Source organism: Nanorana parkeri, unplaced genomic scaffold (genome assembly GCF_000935625.1).
Source record: "Nanorana parkeri isolate BGI_ZX_2015 unplaced genomic scaffold, ASM93562v1 scaffold478, whole genome shotgun sequence".
NCBI lineage: Eukaryota > Metazoa > Chordata > Amphibia > Anura > Dicroglossidae > Nanorana > Nanorana parkeri.
The window spans coordinates 588,418-611,060 of NW_017306746.1; the positions used below are offsets into that span (position 1 = coordinate 588,418).

The 22,643-nt window shown below is 40.4% G+C and overlaps 1 protein-coding gene across 1 annotated transcript in view; it reads left to right on the forward strand.

The window, feature by feature from the left end:
- The window catches only part of ERBB3 (erb-b2 receptor tyrosine kinase 3), an 85,258-nt gene continuing 62,615 nt past the window's right edge, over positions 1 to 22,643 (forward strand). The window contains exon 1 of the mRNA XM_018560785.1: positions 1 to 109. Within this exon, the coding sequence (XP_018416287.1) occupies positions 31 to 109 (79 nt within the window). The 5' untranslated portion in view covers positions 1 to 30. The remainder of the gene's footprint in view (positions 110 to 22,643) is intronic.

The following is a 22,643-nucleotide window of genomic DNA, read 5'->3' on the forward strand; positions in this document are numbered from 1 at the left end:
CTGCATTGCTGAGTCCTGACACTGCCCGGGATGGAGCGCTTGGCAGGACCATGGGCACTCTTATTACTTGGATGTCTCGCTGCATTGGAATGTGTCACCCCTCAGAATGGTAAGTGGCAATCCATTTGGGATACAAGGCTGACCGGGGTTGCGGTGACCTTAGTGCTGTGCGGACAGGTGATCGCAGTGACAGTTCGGGGGACACGTGACTCCCGATCAGGGACTATGCACTGCTCCGCCGGTTAGGGGGTCATCCATTGGGCTGAATGGGGCCCCTGTGCTCAGGGCTCGGTGTGCTCACACAGCTTTGAACTTGCTCTGGGGAGCAGTGGAACCTGTTCTCTCTCTCAGGCTTTTGATGCGATTGTTTTCGCAATTCGCTTATTCGGATTGACCCAGCGAGCATTGTGTAAAGTAGTTTCGGGAAGGTGTGTCTTAAAGGTGCAGAATGAAAAGTATGAGTGGCCTGCGAGAGGCAGGAAATGTGCTGTGATTGCAGCTTTCATCTAGAAACCAGATTATTATTGGGGTGGCATTGGACCTGGCTCCGTGTTATATGACATCTTGTATAAGTGTGTGTGTATAATACAGGTTCATTGTAAAGTATTGAGGAGACAGTGCATACCCTGCGCTATGTATATGACCTGAGATGAATGCATGGGGTCCCATATTTATTGGGTTGTGTAGAAGCCAAGTTGTATGGACACTATTTTATCTCACACAATGTATAAGTTTGTGTGTGTGTATTACAAGCTCATTATGAATCACTGATGAGCAAACACACACACTGTACAATGAACATGGCTTAGGATGAGTGCATGGGGTCCTATATGTATTGTGTTGTGTAGAATACAAGTTGCATGGACACTATTTTATATTACACATTGTATATGTTTGTGTGTTTATTACAGGCTCATTATGAATCACAGATGAGCATATAAGCTGCACAATATACCTGGCTCGGTTTGAATGCATGGTGTCCCATATTTATTGTGTTGTGTAGAAGCCAATTTGTATGCACTTTTGTTTATCATACACATTGTATAAGTTTGTGTGTATTTATTAGAAACTCATTATGAATCACTGATGAGCAAATACATACACTGCACAATGTACATGGCTTGGGATGAATACACAGTATCCCATATTTATTGTGTTGTGTAGAAGCCAAGTTGTATGGACATTATTTTATAGTACACTTTGAGTAACTTTGTGTGGGTTCGGGCTTATTATAAACCATTGATGAGAAAATATACACTGCACAACATGGCTTGAGATGAATGCACAGTGTCCTGTTTTTATTAGGTTGTGTGCATGCCAAGATGTATGTACTGAATAATGTACTTACATTTTATATTATCCTTATGTGCAGTAAGTTTGTGTGTTTATTACAAGTTCTTTATAAGGTACTAATGAGCACATTTATTTATTTATTAAATGTATTTATCATCAATTTGCACAGCACTTAACACACTATTCATTCTCATTAGTCCCTGCCCTTAAAGGGGTTCTAAACCCTCCCGTTTTTTTGCCTATATCTGCTGCTATCAAGCAGTAGATATAGGCAAACAGTAAAAAAAAAACCGCTAAAACAGCGGTTTAAACGTACCTTTTTTACTTTGCGCGCTCCCGCGCCGAGAATCAGGAACTGCTCGTACGGCCGCAAAGGATCTTGGGGCGGGTGCATGCGCAGTTCCGATTCTCGGCCGGGAGACGAGCAGAGGCGCAAGGTAAGTCTATGGACGCGTACACTGTTTTTTGAATTTTGGCGGGCTCTGACGTCACTATGAGTTTCTGTAATGGCTCTGAGGGTATATACAGGGCCGGATTTACTCTCTCTGCTGCCCCAAGGCCAGCTTCCTTAATGTGCCCCCCTCCCCGCCAAACTTCCCCCCAGCGCGGCAGGGTTGGTTTTAATTTTTATTTATTTAGTAACTTTATTATTACTTGTACAGAATGAGTGGCGGCTTCCCCGCTCTACATTTATCCCTGCTTGTCCAAAGCAGGGCTAAATGTAGAAAACAACTACCCGCCCAACGCCCGGAACTGCATGTCCTGGGTATCGGGATAGGAGTTCCACACCCCTGCTGTCCCTCTACTCCCTGCTGCCCCGAGGCCAGGCCTCGGTTGGCCTTGTGGGAAATCCGGCCCTGGGTATATATATGTATATCTCACATTATAACATTGCCATTCTTTCGTCCTGATGAAGGGACCCTGCGTGGTCCCGAAACGTTGGGTTTTTGACGCATGGGACGCTGTGTTTCAAATAAACAAACACTAAGATTTTAATGATAATATCTGTGTGCTGGTGATCATCCATTTTTCCGGCTCTAAGGTATGACATACAGATGGAGCATTTTTTTTTAAAACAGTAATTTGTTATCTGCAGAGCATGCTGGAATGCATTGGGGATTTTCGGGGAAATGTATTGAAAGGTGAATGAACCCTTTACCAACCTAGAGCTGTATGTATGGCGATATGATAAAAAATGTTTAAAAAACAAAACAAAAGCCTGTGTCTGGTGTTTGGTGTGGGGGCACCTGAAATCCTGTTACTCGGAGATGAGAGCATGAGAGCCCCTCAGTGTAAACTGGAATATGGGGCACTGAGGGTAATAAAACATGCAGTTATCTGCACACTTGCTTTCCCTCCAAGATGACGTATTGAGGTAAGCCCACATTTCAGGCTGACCAACCTGTAGGTAAACAAAATCCTTCTGTGTCCCAACTGGACAAATCTAACAATGTGATCTATTAACTGTGTACCTTCCTGTGCAAGACATGTGGACTTCAAGTGCAACTGAAGACCAAACTTTTTCTTTTAGTTTTGGATAGTGTCAGGATTTCAGCGCTGTCTGTGTCCCTGTTTGGGAGATTTGCCCCCTCTATTTGTCTCGGTGATCATCATAATTGAAAGTGAAAGTAAATCCCAAATTTTGAGTTGTCATCAGAACAGGAATAGATGGGGACATCTTCCAATAGGGGCTAGTTTTGGTGACCCTGCTGAGCGCGAGGGATTTTTCTCATTTGGAGAAATTTCCTCTCACTTCCTGTTGTGGCTCTCAGACAGGAAGTGAAGGGAAATCTGCCCAATGGGCTACATAGAGCAAAAACCCTCTCTTACGCTATCCAAAAATAAAAATAGTTTTGGCTTCAGTTCTAGTTCATGGTTAGTATCCTATACTCCATGATTTATATGACCATTTGTCCAATTGTCATGGGAATTATGAGCATTTTGTGGTTAGGTTCCTATACTCCATGATTAATATGACCATTTGTCCAATTGTCATGGGAATTATGAGCATTTTGTGGTTAGGTTCCTTTACTCCATGATTAATATGACCATTTGTCCGATTGATGGGGGATTTTTGGGCATTTTGTGGATTTTGTGATAGTTGCATAATTGAATTATTAGTTAACTGTGGCTCTCTTCTTTTTTTTCTCCAAGCTAATCTTTTTCACTTGCAGTGTGCACAGTGATTACCATTTGGTTCTTGAGATAGAAGCTGGTATTGTCCATCCTTGATACCTGAAAACATTTTGAGGGAGAAATAGTGGCCGGCCTGTATTCACAATAGGGAAAATGACTGATTCATATTTATTAGGGACAGAGCAAATGGAAAGTAGTGATGTTTCCTGCAGCAACCAATCATACTTTAGGTGTAATTGTCAATTCTCCACTAGAAAAATACAGCTTGCATTTCATTTATAGCTATTTTTGTATTAATAATTCCTGAAAGGAAGTGCCATTGATTACTTATCCTGTGCACGCTCTGAGGTGTGGGGGTACATGTCTGGAGTTTCAGTTTGCATTTTTTAAGTTTCGTGAGGTGGGCTTTTTTAGATATATGTGTGCACAGTTTAATTATCTCCATTGATCACATGCATAAAAATCATCCTTTATGGCTTACAGCACTGACGACATCAAACTGCAGACAACCTAATGTAAACAAAGCAGTGGCTTGCATCTGTGATGACAGGCCTAAAGGAAATAGAAACTATTTGCTACCAGGGCCGTCCCTATAATGAGGCGTCCCTCAGAGGAACTCTTAGCAACCTGTGACACTCTTTCTGGTATCCCGCCCAGCTCACTGATGTCACTGTTTGCCAGGAGCTCCTGGCAACCAGTGATGTCAGTGAGCTTGTTGGGACAAGGGACAGAGGTACAGTGCACCACTCGCCCCCTCATGACGTGCAAAAATTGTAGGGATGCCCCTGTTTGCTACACTGTCTGGCATCCTTGGCCGATGAGCACCGTAGCTCACATTTACATGTGTTGTTATGTGTGTTTAATGCACGGTACAGCAAGGTATATGTGTTCCAATTTATTTTTAAAGAATACAGATTACAAGCACACCTGCCCCACAATGCATGCAATAAAGAACACATGCATGCCCTGCAGTATGCTGGGGGGAAAAAGGAAGGCCCTTGGACATGCGTTGAGAATTATAGTCAAAGCAATGTGTGTCCACGTGCCAAAAAAGCTTCAACAGGAGAATGCGCCCTTAAAATATAATTAGCCATAAAGCAAAAAAACACAGCACTAGACTCCTACCATCAAAACATGTTTGTTTTAGTTTGTTCTTATGTTAAATCTTTAACTATAAAGCTGTTTACTAACAGTTAACCTTTGATTTGAATTACAAGGAAGTTACTATGTGCAATGCTTTTGATTGGTGTCAACAAAAAGAAAAAAACACAGCGCTCTCTCAGGGATGCAGGGCGTGCGTGGATGCAATTGGTGTGGATTGCTGCTCAAAAAACAGGAGGAGAACCCTGTGAAATGTAATAATGAGGCACTAAGAGCGCAAAACCTGAGTTATAAATAGTGTGATTTGGATATATATAAAAAATGTTTTTTTTTGGTGTCATAATACCATGCCTGCGGGAATCTGCTAAAATCCAGACTACAGAATTGCAGAAATTCATTGACCTTCTACAGGGCACATTATAAAAGGAGACTTCATTATTGGAAGGAAGTGTGGTCTTATGTTGGGATCATGGTCAACCAGTGTAGTACTAGACAGTTTCAGATTGAACTCACACTCTGTGTTATTGTCTCCGATTCGTGGCAGACAAAGCCAGGATGATAAATGTTTCTGCACTTGTCACACAACAGACTGGTTAAGTGATTGCATTTTTATGCAATTCGTTTAGTAATCTGAGAATGTTAGTGAAGAAAGCTGTAGCAGGTGTAACAGGTTTGAGGCATAGTGCATGTTTTCTGTGACCTTGGGCAACATGCTCATTTTTGGTAGAAGGGATTCCTACGTCTGAAGAGCCGGTATTCTGAGCTTGATCTGGAAAAAAAAAGCTAGCACTCTCCAGTTCTCTGGTCAATGGGCTTGGTATAAAATAAATCCCCTTTGAGTAGATACACTGTGTATTATACCACAGGGGAGGACAAATTAATGTGGAATTTAGATACCAGTCTGTCCTATCCAGGAGCCAGCAGGAAATTTTTAGGAGGCAGCACCATTGATGAATACTAGAGAAAACCTCAAAAGTTAGGTGCCAACTGTAATTTATAAGGGCATTGGCTCACGGGATTTGTCCAACCCTGTTATACCAGACTCGTTAACCAATCTTGTTGAGTATATTTACCTAAATATGGGTCTTTATAGATGCTATGCAGTTAGAAATACACGTTACAGTTGGTTCATGTTAAATATAAAATTACCCCTATGGCAAATATTTCCAGGGGCAATTCTTAACATCTGAGGATTGTCCCTGGAAATTAGCTGCTATAGTTGTAAGTTTAAGCTGTTTTGCATGCTTATACTATTTAGTAAACCCCACATCCCCATCCCCGTCTCCTAATAAAATTACACACAATGGGCAATTTAGCTTGAGCACTACCAGAGTATGTTTGAACTGTGGGAGCACTTCAGTGAAATGCGTAGCACAAACACAAAGGTTCATTCAAACAAAAAGGAGCTTCTTGGTAAATGCAATTTATACATGGCTGACCTGTAAATAAATGCCACAGTCAATGGATTGTGAAGCATCATATGGCCTTTGCTGACACAGAACACCCACATATGGGCAGCTTGCTGGGTCTCATCGATGAAAACTCAGGACAGCTGAGAGACTTGTACGAGGATGACACCAAAGAAAATTCTTGAAGGCATTTCTGTGGGAAGACTTTAGATCTAGTTATCCTTAATAGAACACTGCTCTACTGTTTGCCTCTAAAAAAGACTCATTATTTTCAGGTGTGGTTACTTCAGTATTACAAAAAAGGTTTCAATGGAAAACAGAACATTTTATCATTATTTGCAATAGTAGTAAAAAGATAATTTTTCTCATGGTTCCTATGCAATTCATTATGATGATAAATGGAATGCAAAGTAGCAGACATACAGTAGAAACAACTAATTCAGTGATTTTTTTTGTATGCTGTGTGACCATGAAATGTGTGATGCGAATTTCCATAGAGAGCAGTCACATATGATTGGCCTTCCCATATGACTGTTTTAAAGCTAGTAGTAAAATGTATTTCTGAGTATTTTAGGTAAATTCATAGTAAGCAAAACTAGGTCCACTTATTGAAATATTTAAAAAAGATTTGTTGTTTGGAGAACATAGTTTGGGGGAACAGGTAGTATTTGTGCACATTGCAGGAATACTTGATGTGTATCTGTAATCATGTTAAAGGACATAAGCTAAGAGAAGGAAACAAGTGCCTTTGCATACATTTAGTTATCACACAGAACACCTCAAGAGCCAGGAAACATGGTGCATTCCTATATGCAATAATGCCAGCAATATTCTATTTAGTTCCAGAAGGCAAGCTCAGGCCTTTACCTTACTCTCTAGTGTTTATTGAGACTGCCCATTACGCTAAGAGATCAGTAGTGAGTAGTAATGGGCTTGCTTGGGTTTGATTTGCAGGTGTATTTGGCAAACATTCTAAAAAACCTCTCCATTTGCGAACTTTAATGTGAACCGCATTAAACTCACTGGGAGGTGAACTCTTCAAAATCTATACCCTCCATTTTCTAGGTTAGTAGACAAGGGATTAACAAGCAAAGTAGTAAAACGGCTGCTAACTGTTTCACTTCCCTGCAGGTCAGGTTTGCTACTGGTGCCCATACGTTCTTCCTGTGGATGAAGAGCGAACATGGAAAGTTCGCTGTGAGTCCAACTCAGCGGCGAACCCAAACACTATCCCTATTAGTGAGGTGCAGAAGGGCTAGAGATCTGGAACAGAAGTCACCATTTTTTATAAGAGATCACACCAAATAATTGGGCTCCTGAGACACTATGTAAAAGGAAACAAAATGCAATGTGTACATGCTTCTTGATCCCCACATTTGGTTCCTGCTGTTATGTTATATTTTGAACCTAAAGTCAACCTGTGACCTGCTTATGATCATTCAAGCATTTCAATATTCTTAACAAGTAGTTATTGAGCTGGAAACCAGGCCCCCACTTACCTATGTAGCTGCAGGTGCAATGTAGCAATGCATCCTCAAAGTTCACTGCAAAAGCGCTGAGGATGTTCAAGAGTCTCTTTCAACAGCTCAGCTCACCCTTTGCCCCTTCCATAACACCTTCTCTGGGTCTACATTGGAGAGTAACAGAATGGAAGGTCTGCCAAGTCCCTGCTTCGAGGGGGGAAGCAGGGCGAGCTGAGCTGCTGATAGAAGGAGAATGACTTCAGTGCTTCAAGTGTGAACTTTGAGGATGAATTGCTCCCTTTACTGCTTGTTATTATTAAATATAAAAAATGTTTTATGTCTCAGTGAATGTATAATATGTAATACTTGAATGTCCACAGCCTATCGATTTTAAAGTGGAATTCTAGCCATTTCTGATTGAGTGTTGAACCTCTGTTAAGTTTTTATTGCCTTGTTTGTCCAAATCGGAAAGATCCACCTTCATTTCCTGCCTTGGTGGCATTTGTCAGGGAGGCAGAATGTGGGAGGAAATTCAAAAGTCAATGATTTTCCCTGGAACAGAAACTGAGGGGATAGGAGGACATGTGTTCAGGGGTCAACTGTGAGAGATTAGAGTTTATCCTAATTTTGTGGAGATTTCTCCTTGCTTGCTTTAAGTTGGTCCACACCAAAAGGTACTTAGTAAATACTGGCTTTTTTAATGGGTGTATTGTTTAGCAAAGTTTACAAACACGTTTTGAAATCAGGACCTGCAATATTTACATGTGGATAAATATTGTCAAAATATTCAAATTATTTGCTGTGTATAATTTTAAATATTGTGGTTGCCATAGGCTGATAAAAATATTTCTGACTCTGCACATACAGGGAAGACAAAGGGAAGTTTAAACCGCTTTTGAAGCGTTTTTTGTTTTTTTTTACACTTTTTGCATATATCTACTGCTCGCTAGCAGTAGATATATGCAAACAAAATGGAGGGTTTAATTATACTTTAATTTACACATTTTTTAACATGTTGGTCTTCGGAAACCTATTTCTCAGGGTAGTGCAATGCCTTGAAGAGTAAAGAAAAATCACTCCTGCTACCAAGAGTTGTTAGTTTGCATCTGGTTTTCCACCTATTTGCTGCCAATGGTAGATATGAAATGCTGCAATATTTTATACTTACCTTACTGGACAGAAAAAAAACATACTAACATATAACATATTATATTACATTAAACATATCAAAAACTAGGGTTGCACAGATACCAAGTACAGTAATCGGTACAAGTACGAGTACATGTACCGATACTTTTGAGTTCCCAGACTACACTAGAGAAAAATTCAAAAGTTAGGAGGCAGCTGTCATTTGTAAGGAGCACAAGGAGCTACTGTGATTTGTACATCTCTGTTTTAATGTACGATTTTGTTTTTATAAATATAAATAAAGGGATGCACAGATACCAGTTTTGCGAGTACGAGTACTGGTACTTGCCGAGTACTTACAAGTACGAGTACTGATACATTTTTGTTTATTGTCATGTGACAGTTTTTCTAAAACAATACAGACTAATGATTTCAGGACAGTGGTGGAGTGCCAAAGCCAGGTCCCAGCTGCAACTGCTGCAACCCTGGTAGTTCTCATGAAAATGCCAAGTATCTGCACTGGTACTTGAAAAGTATCAGTGCATCCCTATCAAAAACATTTATAATGTAAGAATGTAACAATCAAGATAAGACTGACAACTTTGGGAACATCCGAGCTGTAACACTAAATACAATATACAGTACAATTAAACACATTACAGAATTATGTGAGCCCAATAGACCTGAGCCTTTCGCCAGACCACTAAACAATAAAGCACAGGTCACTAGAGAAAAAGGAAACGCTAAGGATGAGTAGCAGAAGAAGAGGCAAGAAAAATATATATTTTTAAAGTGTTTGTTTTAGTCCTTAGCATAATAAATGAAGAAATAAGAAATATACAAACAATACATATTTAAAACAATATATATATTTAAGTATTAACACTACTATAAACAACAAACACTTTCAAGTAGGTGCTTGTATGTAACCTTGTGACATTTTCCTATTAAAATTAGCATTGCTTGAATGGCTTGAGAAGGCTTGTTTTGTGTCTTCAGGTTTTCATTCTACTCTACACAAATTCAAAACATACCACGACTTCCAGATATACAGTTAAAGTGTTCATAATTAATTGTTAGGTGATATTTGCTAACAATGGTTAGTAGAATTCCATCTTGTGTCAATTAAAAGGTGGCACATCAGTTTAGGGCACTTTGTCATGTTTGGTGGCATGGAAACAGCATGTTCCACAAACAGACAGTACAAGGCATATTTGGTTACATGTATCGATATAAAACAAACAATCTGACTCTTTGAAGGAAATAATAGAGACAAGTGGCTCAGTGCGGGAGATCAGTATGCAAATAGTCATATGATTATAATATAAACAGTTTCTGCTAGATAAATTAAGATGAAATAAGTGGGATTTTGATTTTCTTTTGCATTGTTCTGATGGGAATTGGAAAATTGAGGGTGGGAAACATTTTACAATGCATTAAAATGTACTTTGATCCTTTAAGCAAGCTCTAAATCACATCTGCAGTGAAGCACTGAAATGGAAAGGCCATTGGGCAATTGTAAATATGCCATTGAGGTCACATCACTGAGTGTGCTTGATCTAATGAAGCAAAGCATAACAGAGTGCTGAAATCGGCTATCCTTATTTATTTCCAGATTTATATTCAGCTTTCAAAGCCTTGTAAAATATTGGATGGAGATTTGTATAGAGATAAATGGCCAGAGAGGAAAGATATTTGTGGGTAAATTCAGTATTAAAGGGGAACCTTGAAAGCCAGAGACAACATTGGACCTACAATGAATGTAGGTTCCTTGTACATTCTGATACATACTGATGTTCCGAGTCAAGATAATTGCAAACAGCTCATTTTAAAGTGACCCTGTACTTTGCACATGCAGGGCAAAGCAAAAGGGTCACTTGTTCCCTGTCCCCAGCAACATGTGGACGCTATTCTTTAGCTCCCTCACCTCTCCATTTAGCAGCCAGGTGAGTAGAAAAACTTTTGAGTATGGAGTATGGAGGAGCCTCACTCCCATTTGCTCATGTGACAGTGCTGGTGACTGCTGATTGGCTCAATGCTGTCACATAGGGGTGGATAGCCCCGGTGTAAGCACCAACATGTCGGCTTGAAGCTTAAACAGAACTGTTTTACCTTGCTCCTGGTGGCTGATCGGAGTGGTGGAGGAGTAGGGGTAGGGGAAAGGTGAGTATATACTCAGGGGTGTCCCTAGCAAAATCGCCACCTGAGGTAAGGAGGGGAGTTTGGTGCTGGTGGTCACATTCTGGAGGAAAGGGGTTCTTAGGAGGGTTGATGGGCCAAGATCTGGGCAGGACGCTGGCCAGAGCATCCTGCTCAGCTCCTGGCAACAAGTGACATCACTGCTTGCTAGGAGCTGAGCAGAATGCCGGCCAGAGCACCCCAGGTTGCTAAGAGCTGGTCTCTCTGGCCAGAAAGGGGGCTGCAGATCCAAAAAGATGTAATCTGGGGCAACAGCCTCAGCTGCCTCATTATAGGGACTGCCCTGTATATGCTGTTGGAGAATGTTGAAGGGAATTAAGTTACCTTGCTAAATGACCCCCATGCAGGCTAAAGGACACAGTCACTTAAATTAGCATGGCGGCCTGGTAAACTACATCTTTGCCCGAGTGAAGAGGAAAAGGAACCAGTCAGGATACAACTATACTTGTCCTGGTCCTGGGTCAGGGATCTAACCATGTGATGAAGGATAAGGCTTTTATTTCCGTAGCTTGCATATTTAAAAACAAGTTAGCAGCGTCAGCTCCCATATTTCTATCCTAACAGCATGCCTTTAATTAAATGAACATACAACACCATTTTCCCTTGTACTAGCACATGCACTGCTTGGAAGTATTACATTGTTACATGTTAAAAGTTTGCATTCATAGCTTTTTATATTTTGTCAGCAATCTAGTTGTGGGGAATCCCATCCCTCCATCCTCTAGACCTGGATTAAAGATTGTTTTTATAGCTGTGATTGAAACCAGCCACATGCTACCTGGTAAAGTCCTAATCAGCCCAATACTTCTGCCATAACAGGTGCATTGAGCTGTAAACGTGAAAATGTGATTTTGTTATAGGGCAGCTCACCCCACACAGGAAGTGAGATGGTGTAGTCTGTATTAGTAGCTGTAAACTATGACACTGCTGGCACCTTAAACAGCAAATGAGTTGGCACGCTTTAAAAGGGTAAGTAATCATACCCCGCTAAGTCCTTGTATAACCTCTAGCAATACATTGTAGGGCTCTGGCCGGGGCAGCAATCAGAGTTTCACAATTAACAGATGATGGGTATTAGTTCCATAGATGTTATTTAAGGCATGACTGTAAATCGCCTATGTGAATTAAATGGCGCCCACATATCTCCATACACCCCACAGCTGCTAAGAATAGCACACACATCCCAGTCTCTGCTGCCAGCCCTGCAGCAGTTGTTTAGTAGCTGACTGCAACATGTAGGTCAGAATAACAAGTGACAAGCTCTGTGTGGAATTCCATCTAGTAGGTAGACATGCTTGCTGGAATGACCAGGCCTGCCTGATTTTTAGGACTGTCTTTTATGACATGACATCTTTAATACATAATTGAAGTTGTTTAATTTTGTATTTGTTCTGCATGTACCTTTAAAAATCAAAGGTCAATTGGAGCAGCAAAAGTGGCTTTTTAAAAAAAAATACAATAGATGAAGGTTGCGCCATAGACGTAGGAGTTTCATAAAAAAAAACAGGAAATGACTGAGAGATAATATTACCTTCACTGTGAACATCAAAAGGCTAATGCCGACTATAGATTGTTTCATATTTTTTTCTTTAGTCTGATGCAACCTAACATCAAGAAGCTACGTTCAAATTCTACACCTATCGAGTAAACCATTTAGTATTGTAGGGGTATTTCTACATTACAGATGGGTGTTTAAGTATGAGGGATTTCTGTGCCTTCCAGCATGCAGGATAATCATTTTTAATTAAGCAAATAAAGTCTGTCATTTCTGGAATGAGGAATTTTCCAGGAATTGATCATCTATGTGCTTGGGCCTTTAATAGTAAATTGTAGGTACGTTCCAAAAATACCCTACACACATATGACAATGCATTTTCTTTTTAGTTCCTATGATTTTATTGTTTCTTGAACAGGTAGATTATCTACATCTTCAACACAACTGTAGAGTAATGCCTTTTTTTTTTTTTACATGCAGTGTACTTGTATGGAAAAGGTTAATTATTATCTTTATCATCTGACAATTTGTTTGTGACGGTTGTTTTAGTTAAGCTGTCCTGCCAAGACTGAGCGTGCCAGAAGTACAAGATATGTACAGAGTCTTCAGTTTCCTTCTAATTCACTTCCTTATAGGCTGTTATAAAAAGCATAATGCATGAAGTGCCACCAACGATGTATATCGGTGCCACAATTGTCTATTCTACAGGTGACCAATATCAAATTGTTTCATTTGAAGTCCATGAGTTGTGTGTGTAAAATGAGGAAGAGAAAGGTTAAAAAGTGTGGGAACAACTTTGGTTTCTTTTTCATACATTTTTTGCACACAAGGCAATTGATTACAGGAAAATGGGACTGGGACAGAGTTTCTTGATCCCAGCCTTCTAGTTCTCCAAAGGTAATGTTTTTGCGAACAGTATGGCAATTTAGCCAATAAAGCAGACTGCATCTCCTGTGCAAAATAAAAAATATGGGGACTACTATACGTCATCTTGTGAAAAAGTGCTTTTTGAGGCACTGAACCTGAATAAATATTAAATTAAGGAATTGTATTTATTGTTGTTTCTGATGGAGAGATTAACCCTCACTAATCACCTCACTAATCAGGGATTCACCCTCATTATTGGGCAGGATTGCCATTATTTTCAACATAGAAAGTGATGCGAAATCCAAAAGTTTTGAGTTGTCACAGGAACTGGAGGTAAGGGAAAATCTTCCAAAGGGTAAACTTGTTCTGATGACAACTGTCTAAGAGGGGATATCCATTTGCTTTAGAAATATCTTCTCTTACTGATTTGTCTCTGAGACAGAAAGTGATAGGAAAGCTCTCCAACAGGTCACAGACAGTTAAAAAAAAAAAACTGGCAGGGGTCTTAACTCTGCTCTATTCTGTACAAAATGAAAAAAACGTGTTGGCTCTGTACAATTTTTTCAGGTACTTCTGGTAAGGAATTAGTCTGAGATTTTCCCAAATCCTGCAGGCAAATGTCAAATATAGCCACACTGTATTCTAAAAAATGGCAGTGCTTAGAAAAAAAGTGTGTTATGTATGGCTTGGAAAATGATTATGATCAGGAAAAGAATTATTTTGTGCAGAAGAGTAGTTATGAGTGGATAGTGATTTAAAAGCCCTCTAACTCCTGCCGCTGTTCAAAGTGTAAGTGATTGAACACTATGGGGGTGATTTACTAACCTAAACACACGCACGCACCAGGTTCGTGTGATTTTCACACAGCAAAACAAATTTATCAACCAAAAAGTCTCTAAAAGCATATTTCCACTAATGCCATATATGGAAAAATCATGCACATGATGCATATATAATGCTGCTTCACAGTTTAGACAAAAATGGTTACCTCATGCATTTACATTCCTGCATTCATCAACGCAAGCAACACAACATAGAGCTAATTTACACAACATCACCTTGCAATTCATGCTTGGCTTTGCACAACACACCTGCTGGGTGTGCACACACTACAAAGGTGTTTAGATTCCACCCATAGATCATGCTGGGAGGGAACACACTACAGAGGTGTATACATGTTCGTGGTGTGTTTATAAGGTTAGTAAATCAACCCCTATGGGTCACCCCAAAAATGCTTACATAATATGAAGATCTCAAATCTTTGTAAAAGCTTACAGAATAGTTTATTGTGGTTTGCACAGAATTAATATTTTACAGATCTCTTTGAATATAAATGACTCAAATTTTTTTTGTCATTGCTTATCCTTCATAATACTGGATACAGATTTGTATCACACATGTAGCCTGTTCTCAGGTCTTCAGGATTAGATAGGAACAAAAGGGGTTCTGCTTCGTAAAAGATGTTTTATCCATCTTTCCTCTCCGATGGCTCATTATATACTGTAAATTCTTCTAAATAGACATCTCTACTGTCAGTGACCTTGGACATATAATATTATTATTATACAGGATTTATATAGCGCCAACAGGTTGCGCAGCGCTTTACAATATAAGGAAGACATCACACTCGCAATACAATTCAAGACAAGATGGTCAAGAGGGCATATAGTAGAAGATTATTTGTTGCATTTGTCAAAGTTTCTTTTAAGAACTACTTATGTATTCTTTATGTATTTAAAGTCATGCAGCATCCATGTGAATGGTCACTGAGATGTGTTACATGCTGGGAGCAGAAGATCTAAGCACTAAGGAACAATTCATCCAGAGTATGGGCTATCTTGAAAAGATGAGGGTCGTATTTGTTGCCAATAGGGAATGTGATGAATAAATAGACATGAGAAGACGATGGGGTTTTCAGTCAGCTCTGCAGCCTTTCCACTGTTTATAGTCTTTCAAAGTCACCCCAAGGGGGGCCTTCTTCACTCAAAAGGCACTTTGTAGTAGTGACACATTCTGCATCCTCTTGTCTATTTTTACCCTCCCAACCACAATGGGTCTCTAGCTGAGCTTTCTACTCCCTCCCTTTGCAAGCATCTGAATCATTGGTCTTTTATGAAGTCAGAACACAGGCTGAGTTAAAGAAGTTGCTTACGCCCAACAAGAATCAGAATATAAAAAACATGTTTATGAGGGACTGGATTAGCTACAAGGAAGCAATTGAAGCAGGTGACTTTTGAAACAACACATTTCTAGAAGGAGAGTAAAAGAGCAGGTGTGGTTTAGATAGAGGTGCCTTTAATAAGGTACACAACACTATACAGTATGTAAAAATTCAAGATGTTTCCAAGATTTACTGACACCTTACATTCAAGGATGCAGTAGGCCACCTCTGACACGTCTCCATTGCTCTCTGATATGTTCTGTATAGGGAAGGAAATAAAAAGTTAAGTAAATTGTAGACATAACACAGAATGTGCATTTCTTTGCTAACATGCAATTGTACCCATTGCATAAATAATATAAGGTGGGATCAGTGCTGCTTAAATTGTCGGCGCTATATAAATACCAATAATAATAATAATGTCATATGTGACTATTTTATGTATGCATCCGTGACCTAAAGCTCAGTATATTGTGAGCTACAGCTTGCAGTATACTGAGACCGCCGCAGCCGAGACGGATCCCGACATTGCTGTCCAGATCCACCCAGCTGCGTGAGTGACAGCTGGCTCTGCCTATCTAGGGGCAGAGCCAGCTGTGCCTGCCCCCTCCCCGTTCGTTCAGTCAGCACTGGAGGATCGGACAGGGGAGGGGGGAATCCCTGCGTGGAGTGGTGATTGACAGTCACGGCTCTCTGCAGGGAGATGATCGAGAAGTTAGCAAGCGACGGTATGTGTTCGCTCACTTCCTGATCTATTGAGCCGACGTGACAGTTTCATTGTCACACGTCGGCTCGAACTATGAGGATGAGTGATTTTAACTCACCTCATAGTTCTCCTTTAATCACTCACTATAGGATATATTGTAGTATTAGCATCTAGCTTGGGAATATGAGAGAAAGTGTATGATAAAGGCTGTTATTTTTTGATATTCAATGATTATTAAAACACCCGTGACAGCATTAAACAGAGGAAGTTTTAATTTTGCTTTTCCATCTTTGACTTTAGTAAACTCGCACAATAACAATTTAAGCATATACTGCAAAAGCATATACAGTATAGTACACATTTTATAAACACCATACACAGAAAATCCTGGGTATCATATTGCCTGAAAAGCAGATTGAACATTCTCGTGCATTGTTAGAGATGGTAAAGTAAGCACCGAAGCTAAACTCCAGGTAGAAATAAAAACAACAATAAATGCAGCTATGCATTACATAATCACTTAATGCATTTGTAAATTTATGCTAAATGTGTCTTATCCTACTGTAGTCCTTTTGTGCAGAAGAACTCAAAGTCAGAGAGGATGGGGAAGCACTTGGAACCAATCATACAGCGTGTATGCGCATGTGTTGACAGAAGGAGAGTGATGACCTCTTCCAGTGTTATGCTGCTCCTTCACTATTCAGTTGATGGCAGGGAGAGTATCAAGTTGTATTGTTTAACTGCAGTAGAGAAAATTTAGATCACTGACCTGGCTGTGCTGTATAACTCTCAGGACTTGCTGATCAGAAATACAAATCCTTTGGCAATTAATTGTGTATTTAGCTATTTGCCTGGAGTTTTACCTTACTTTATTTCATTAAGAAGGTTGATGTAGTGCACAATAACAATACACTTTTCACATCGGCTCTACTCTAAAGAATAGCAGAAATGCAGACACACTGGTGTATATTTTGGAATCTAGATCACCCGAGAAGACCTCATAATCATGGGAAGAACATATAAACTAACAGGCCTCTAAAATGGATGAAAACAATCAGACCAGCCAACAATCTCATGTCTATGTCTATTGACAAGCAGCCATCAGCCAGCTCTTGGGGAAGAATGTTGATCAGACAGGTTAAAAAACCAGTTCTTATCGTCAGTTTTCTCCATAAGATAAGTGACATTTGCAATGTTTGCCTGCACCACTCTACCCTCCTCCTTCCAATTCTGCAGAAGAGTATACAGTATGTGTCACAAGTGAACTCAGCACAGAAGTGACGGAGGTTGGTCACATCATGCCTGCACATACCTCTGATTTGCGAAACTCGCTTTTAGAGTAAACACATAACCAAAAGTAACACCCTTACATCACATTTAGTCATACAAACCATTGGTTTATGCGCAAAAAAACAACATACAGATGACAGCAATGGTCAACATAAATGTAAAAAAATTATACTGCTCAAAAACAAATGTCTTAAAGTCATATTAAAGTCAAAACATTTAAGATATTTTAAATACTGACTAAATCACTTACAATGGATGCTGCTCCTTGATATTTTAGCTTCTGCGGAATCAGATGACCCCCTGAGCACTGGAACTGGTATCCTGTTTTAGGGTGGCTTCTTTCCCTTGCACGGTCCCATGGAGCCACCCTTGTGTGTGCTAGTAAGTTGTGTGTGTCTCCACAAACACACAGGCACTGCAAGGCAATCCTCTCCCCTTCTCCTCCTTCCTGTTAGCTAGTAGATGGACTGCTGCTGGAGACTGAGCTCTCCCTTGTGATCTTGTAGCAATATTAGGCTGGTCATATTTACAGTAAGGTTTTCTGTATCTAGTACCACTATGACATGAGCAATAGCAGTGGACATCACATCTTTGTTCCAGATATCATATAGCAGTCATATTGCAGTCTGTCAAGGAATCCTTAGGGGCTCTTTCAAGCGGGTGCCGTCTGTTCCGATCAGTAGAGGATTTGTGCACAGATCCACTGCTGATCAGAAAACAGAACAGATGTCACTCTTGTGATGTCTATGTCCATTCAGTTTCTTCCATCATCTTATAAATTCACTTTTTCGTAATTTGCACTGTCCCGCCATTTTTCTTGTTTTAACTTGTTAGAATAACATAAAAAATAGGTAATGTCAGGTTTGTGCAGACACAAGTGAACACAACGGCAACATTTTTGCAGGTTTGTCATCACTAAAATTCCTAATGACTTTGTATCGGTTGTATGAGCATTTGATGCACATACAGTAAACACAAATGTACCTAGATCAGTAATTGTTGTGACCCCGGGAACACTCTATGGAGCGTTATGTAGTGGAGCCCAGTAAATGATTTAGTTAGCCCCGGGGCTTAGTGTTGGATTCCGGCTATCGCTCACAGTGGTCACAGAAGTCGGCCAGAACCCACAGGACAAATAGTTGCTGTTCCAGTGCCGTTTAAAAATGGCACCTGCGACTCAAGTGGTTAAAATCGTTTTTTTATTAATTACATAACTGTATGTGTTTTTTTTATATCTGCCTGAAGTTCAACTTTAAACCTTTTTAGGAGATGTCTACAATTTATTAAGCATTTATGTTTTTCTTAAATGAGAAGTATTGGGAGAGTAAAATGTACTCTTGCCAGTACTTCGATCCGATTTGGGGACACTGCAGCTGACACATGCCAGCTCTATATTCCAAGAGCTAAGTGAACCACTGATCACTCAAATCACTGTCCCCTCTCTGTAGAGAGTGGTGACTGGCAGTCATTACTCTCTGCAGGGATCTCCCCTCCCGTTCTTCCAGCACTAATTGGAGGGACAGGCAGGGGAGGGGGCGGGCACAGCTGGTTCTGGCTCTAGAGAGGTAGAGCCAGCTGTCAATCAATCAGGCAGGTGGGTGGATCCTAACATTAATGTTGTGATCCTTCCTGGCTGCATGGTGGCTCTGCACTGTCAGTATATAGTGGGCAGTAGCCGGCTATATGCTGAGTTTGGGTAACCGAGAATATTAGTAAATGTCCTCCTGTGACCCACAAGGGAAGTAAAGCCAAAAAAATAGGTTTGACGTTATGTCTCTTTCAAGGCAAACAATAAGGTTATTGCAGTTTCCTGAGTATTTCTAGCACTCGCTATGTGGTGTGCCAACTGGTGATAAAATAATTGTATTGTTTCTTAGCATTGTCTTACCTACAGCCTGATATTCTGTCATTTGATGAAAACCCTTAACATGTACTTGTTTGCCAGCAATTTTAATTACTTTATAAAGTTACTTTGGATTTTGCACTTTGGCATGTAAATAATAGCACCAAGTAATCCATAGAGCAGAGTACAAGGAAGCAAATTAATGAATAACAAGGTGTTCCACTGTGTCTTATGTGCAGACAAATCTCAATACCCCATTGTGTTAGACTTGACACCAATATTGTGCACTATGAAGTGTGTGCTAACAGGGGAATGTCATGTTTCCCCAGCAACCAATCACAGTGGGGGGAATTTATCAATACTGGAGCAGAAGAGTCTGGAGCAGTTGCCCAAAGCAACCAATTAGCTTCTCTCTACACTTTGTTCAGTTAAGGTTTGAAAATGAAAAGTGGATGCTGATTGGTTGCCCTGCACAGCTGCTCCAGATCTTGTCTGCTCCAGTTTTGATAAATTCCCCTCAATGTGTTTCTCATTTTTAGACCTGGCTTCAGTAATGAAAGGTTAAAGCTGACCAGTTGCTATGGGCAACAAGATTTATTTTCAGTAGCACATTTTCAGATTCCGGTCCTAATATTATCACGATAAGAACTTTGCAAGTCAACCTTATCTAATATAAGACTCATTTCTATAGATAATTGTTGTGTTTAAAAAAAGCTGGGATTTCTGAGGTAAATGGGCAGGCTGTTATTTGTAAGGAAAATGGGCAGGCTGGCATTTTATAAGTAAATGGGTAGGCTGATATTTCTGAGGTAAAGGGGGCAGGCTGTTATTTATGAGGTAAATTGGTGACGTATTTTTGAGGTAAATTGGTGGGCTGGCATTTATGAAGTAAACATGATTGTCAATAAACCGGACGAAATGATCTCAGTGGGTGGCCGACTGCCGACATTCTGTGATTGAAAAATCGAAGGAGCCGGGTGGAAAATGCGGATAGAGGAATCTGTTAGATTTTTTTTATTATTCAGCATAAAAAAACAGAAAAACAGTGTACAGGCAGTCCCCGAGTTACATACATCCGACTTGCATACGACTCCTACTTACAAATGGAGGCTATTACTGTACAGCAGGGGGTCACAGGCTGCTGCCAAAGTGTACTGCGCAGCATTTCAGTAGTTGTAATGCTACTGCGCCTGTGCCAACGAGGAGTGTCCGCCTTTTTGGGTCTGGTTCGTAGTACTGTACGTAGATTACAGGAAGTTGGCTCTTGTTAGATGTGCAGACGAGGGTTGCCCGCCTCTTCTTCTAGGTCACTGTGAGGTTTTTACTGCTGTCTGTATTAGAAAGATTTAATCTCACTTCCTGTCCTTGAGACAACAGGAAGTGAGAGGAAATCTACCACTAGGAAAGGAAATCCACTCCTGTAAGAGTGATCATGGGGCAAAAGGTGTCTCTACTGAGACTTTATCACCAATCCTTGTTTCCACGACAACCCAAAATGTTTAAAATCCAATTGTCACAGGGACAGAAAGTGAGGTGAAATCTTCTGAACAGGGAAGGGTTAACCCTTCCCTATGTTACACTTAAAAAATGTACCTGTTCCAACTTGCATACAAATTCAACTTAAGAACAAACCTACAGTCCCTATCTTGTTCTTAACCCGGGGACTGCCTGTATACCCAGGCTGTATATACTGATCCTCTGACTTTAGTACTTTCCAAGAAATAAAGCAATGACATTAAAATAGCTAAATGCAGGAAAACAAAAGATACTTTCGCAGTGGGACTCCCCCCAACCTGCAAGGTTTAAATGTTCGGTAATGCCTAAGGTACCAGTAAAAAGGACTTTTATTTCCCTTATCCCTCACTCTGGGCCCTTGGCGTCCTCACGTACAATGCAGAGCTCAGAGTACCTGTGGCCGACAAAGCGCCTTGAAAAAGTAGCTGTGGGGAGCGGACTAAGGACCCTTTTACATGGCGATCAGGTCTGTCAGTCCGTTTTTCAGGCGGATCTGATCGTAAGATCAGTGTTGGTATATGAGCCGATCGGAGGGAATCAGATGTAAACAGACAAATGTCCGCTTACATCCGACTCCTCATAAACCTAACATGGGTCTGGAAAGTTCAGTCTTTTCCTCAGGTAAGAACTGAACAAACATGGATGTCTCAAGAGTGACATCTGTTCCATACTGCTCCGATCACCAGGGATCTGTGCAAGGCTCAAAATGGATGCCGCCTGTGTAAAAGGGGCCCTTCTAGCATGGAGGGAGCCAGCAGGAATGAGAGATTAGGTAAATACAAGTCCTTTTTTTCTGGTACCCTAGCCATTTAACTCTTTTATGGCTGGTAGAGCCCCATCGCAAGGCTATATTTGTTTTTCCCAGGGGTTCAGCTTTACCCATTTTTATAAAGTTTATAGCGGTGCAATCTAAAAACAAATAAAGTTCTAGCTTTGAGTATCAGTATTTATTTCTTTTTTAACTGCGTGTATTTATAATGACGAGCTGTGTTTTGTTACTGTTTTGTAAGGGAAATAATTAACAAACAAATCATAGTAACCATGCAAGGTTTATAAATGTCCCCCCATCAACAGTATGGAAATCTTCCACTGTCCTATTAAAGGAAGAGAATTGGAGTCAGCTGGCATCTGGGTATGGATGGTATGTAGCAAGAATCTACCCTGATCCCATGTACAGCCTCTTGAATTCATTTTCAGAGAAGTGGGTGGGAGATTTGAGCCCTCAGGAGAAAAGCTTTTACAGAGTTGTTTCACAGCACATAGGGCATGGTAATAAAATAAGGCTGCGACGTGGAATTTCTTATTCCCCGCTATGGATCGCTGGCACATTTGGAACTTGTAATTTGAACGGCAAAGCATTCCAACTCTCACAGATTATTCAATAGGCACCATTGTTAGGGAGAGCCCTTAATCAATACAGGCAAGTCAATAAGTTATGGCTGTCACTGCCATTAGTCACAATGCAACGTAAAAGCAACAGAACAAATGCAAATAGAAACATATTCATGTTTTTCACTGTTGCAAAGGAAAAAAAACAAAACTGAAGTTGCAGGTGCACTAAAATGAGGGGGAGGAATGTGGTCCCTTTTGCAGAGCCTGTTTTGCCATTCTTGGATTATTGTGTAATATTTAGTAACGTAAAGCCTATTGTCAACCTTTGGATGATGTCACAGAGGTGTTTTTTGTTTTTTTGCAGTGATTAAGCATTGCTGCAAATGGCTAATGGCATTGATCAATATCGATTGGCACCTTGCGATTTAATCACTAGAATTTCTGATGCTTTGTTTAACATAGTGCTACAACATTGGATCGTGTACTTTGGTAGCAATTCACAGACAAGCGGTAAATGAAGAGCAATTGTCGCAAGTGATTGCCGTCAGCGCTGATAGATCTCTAAACGACAGAGTGACGAATTGCTTTAAAGATGTGAGGAATTGCTAAAAAAAAGTTTACATTTTGGACCATGTTTCATGTTACACCCATGTCACATCACAACCCCACCTCTCCCCCCCCCCCCCCCCCCCCCCCACCCAAACA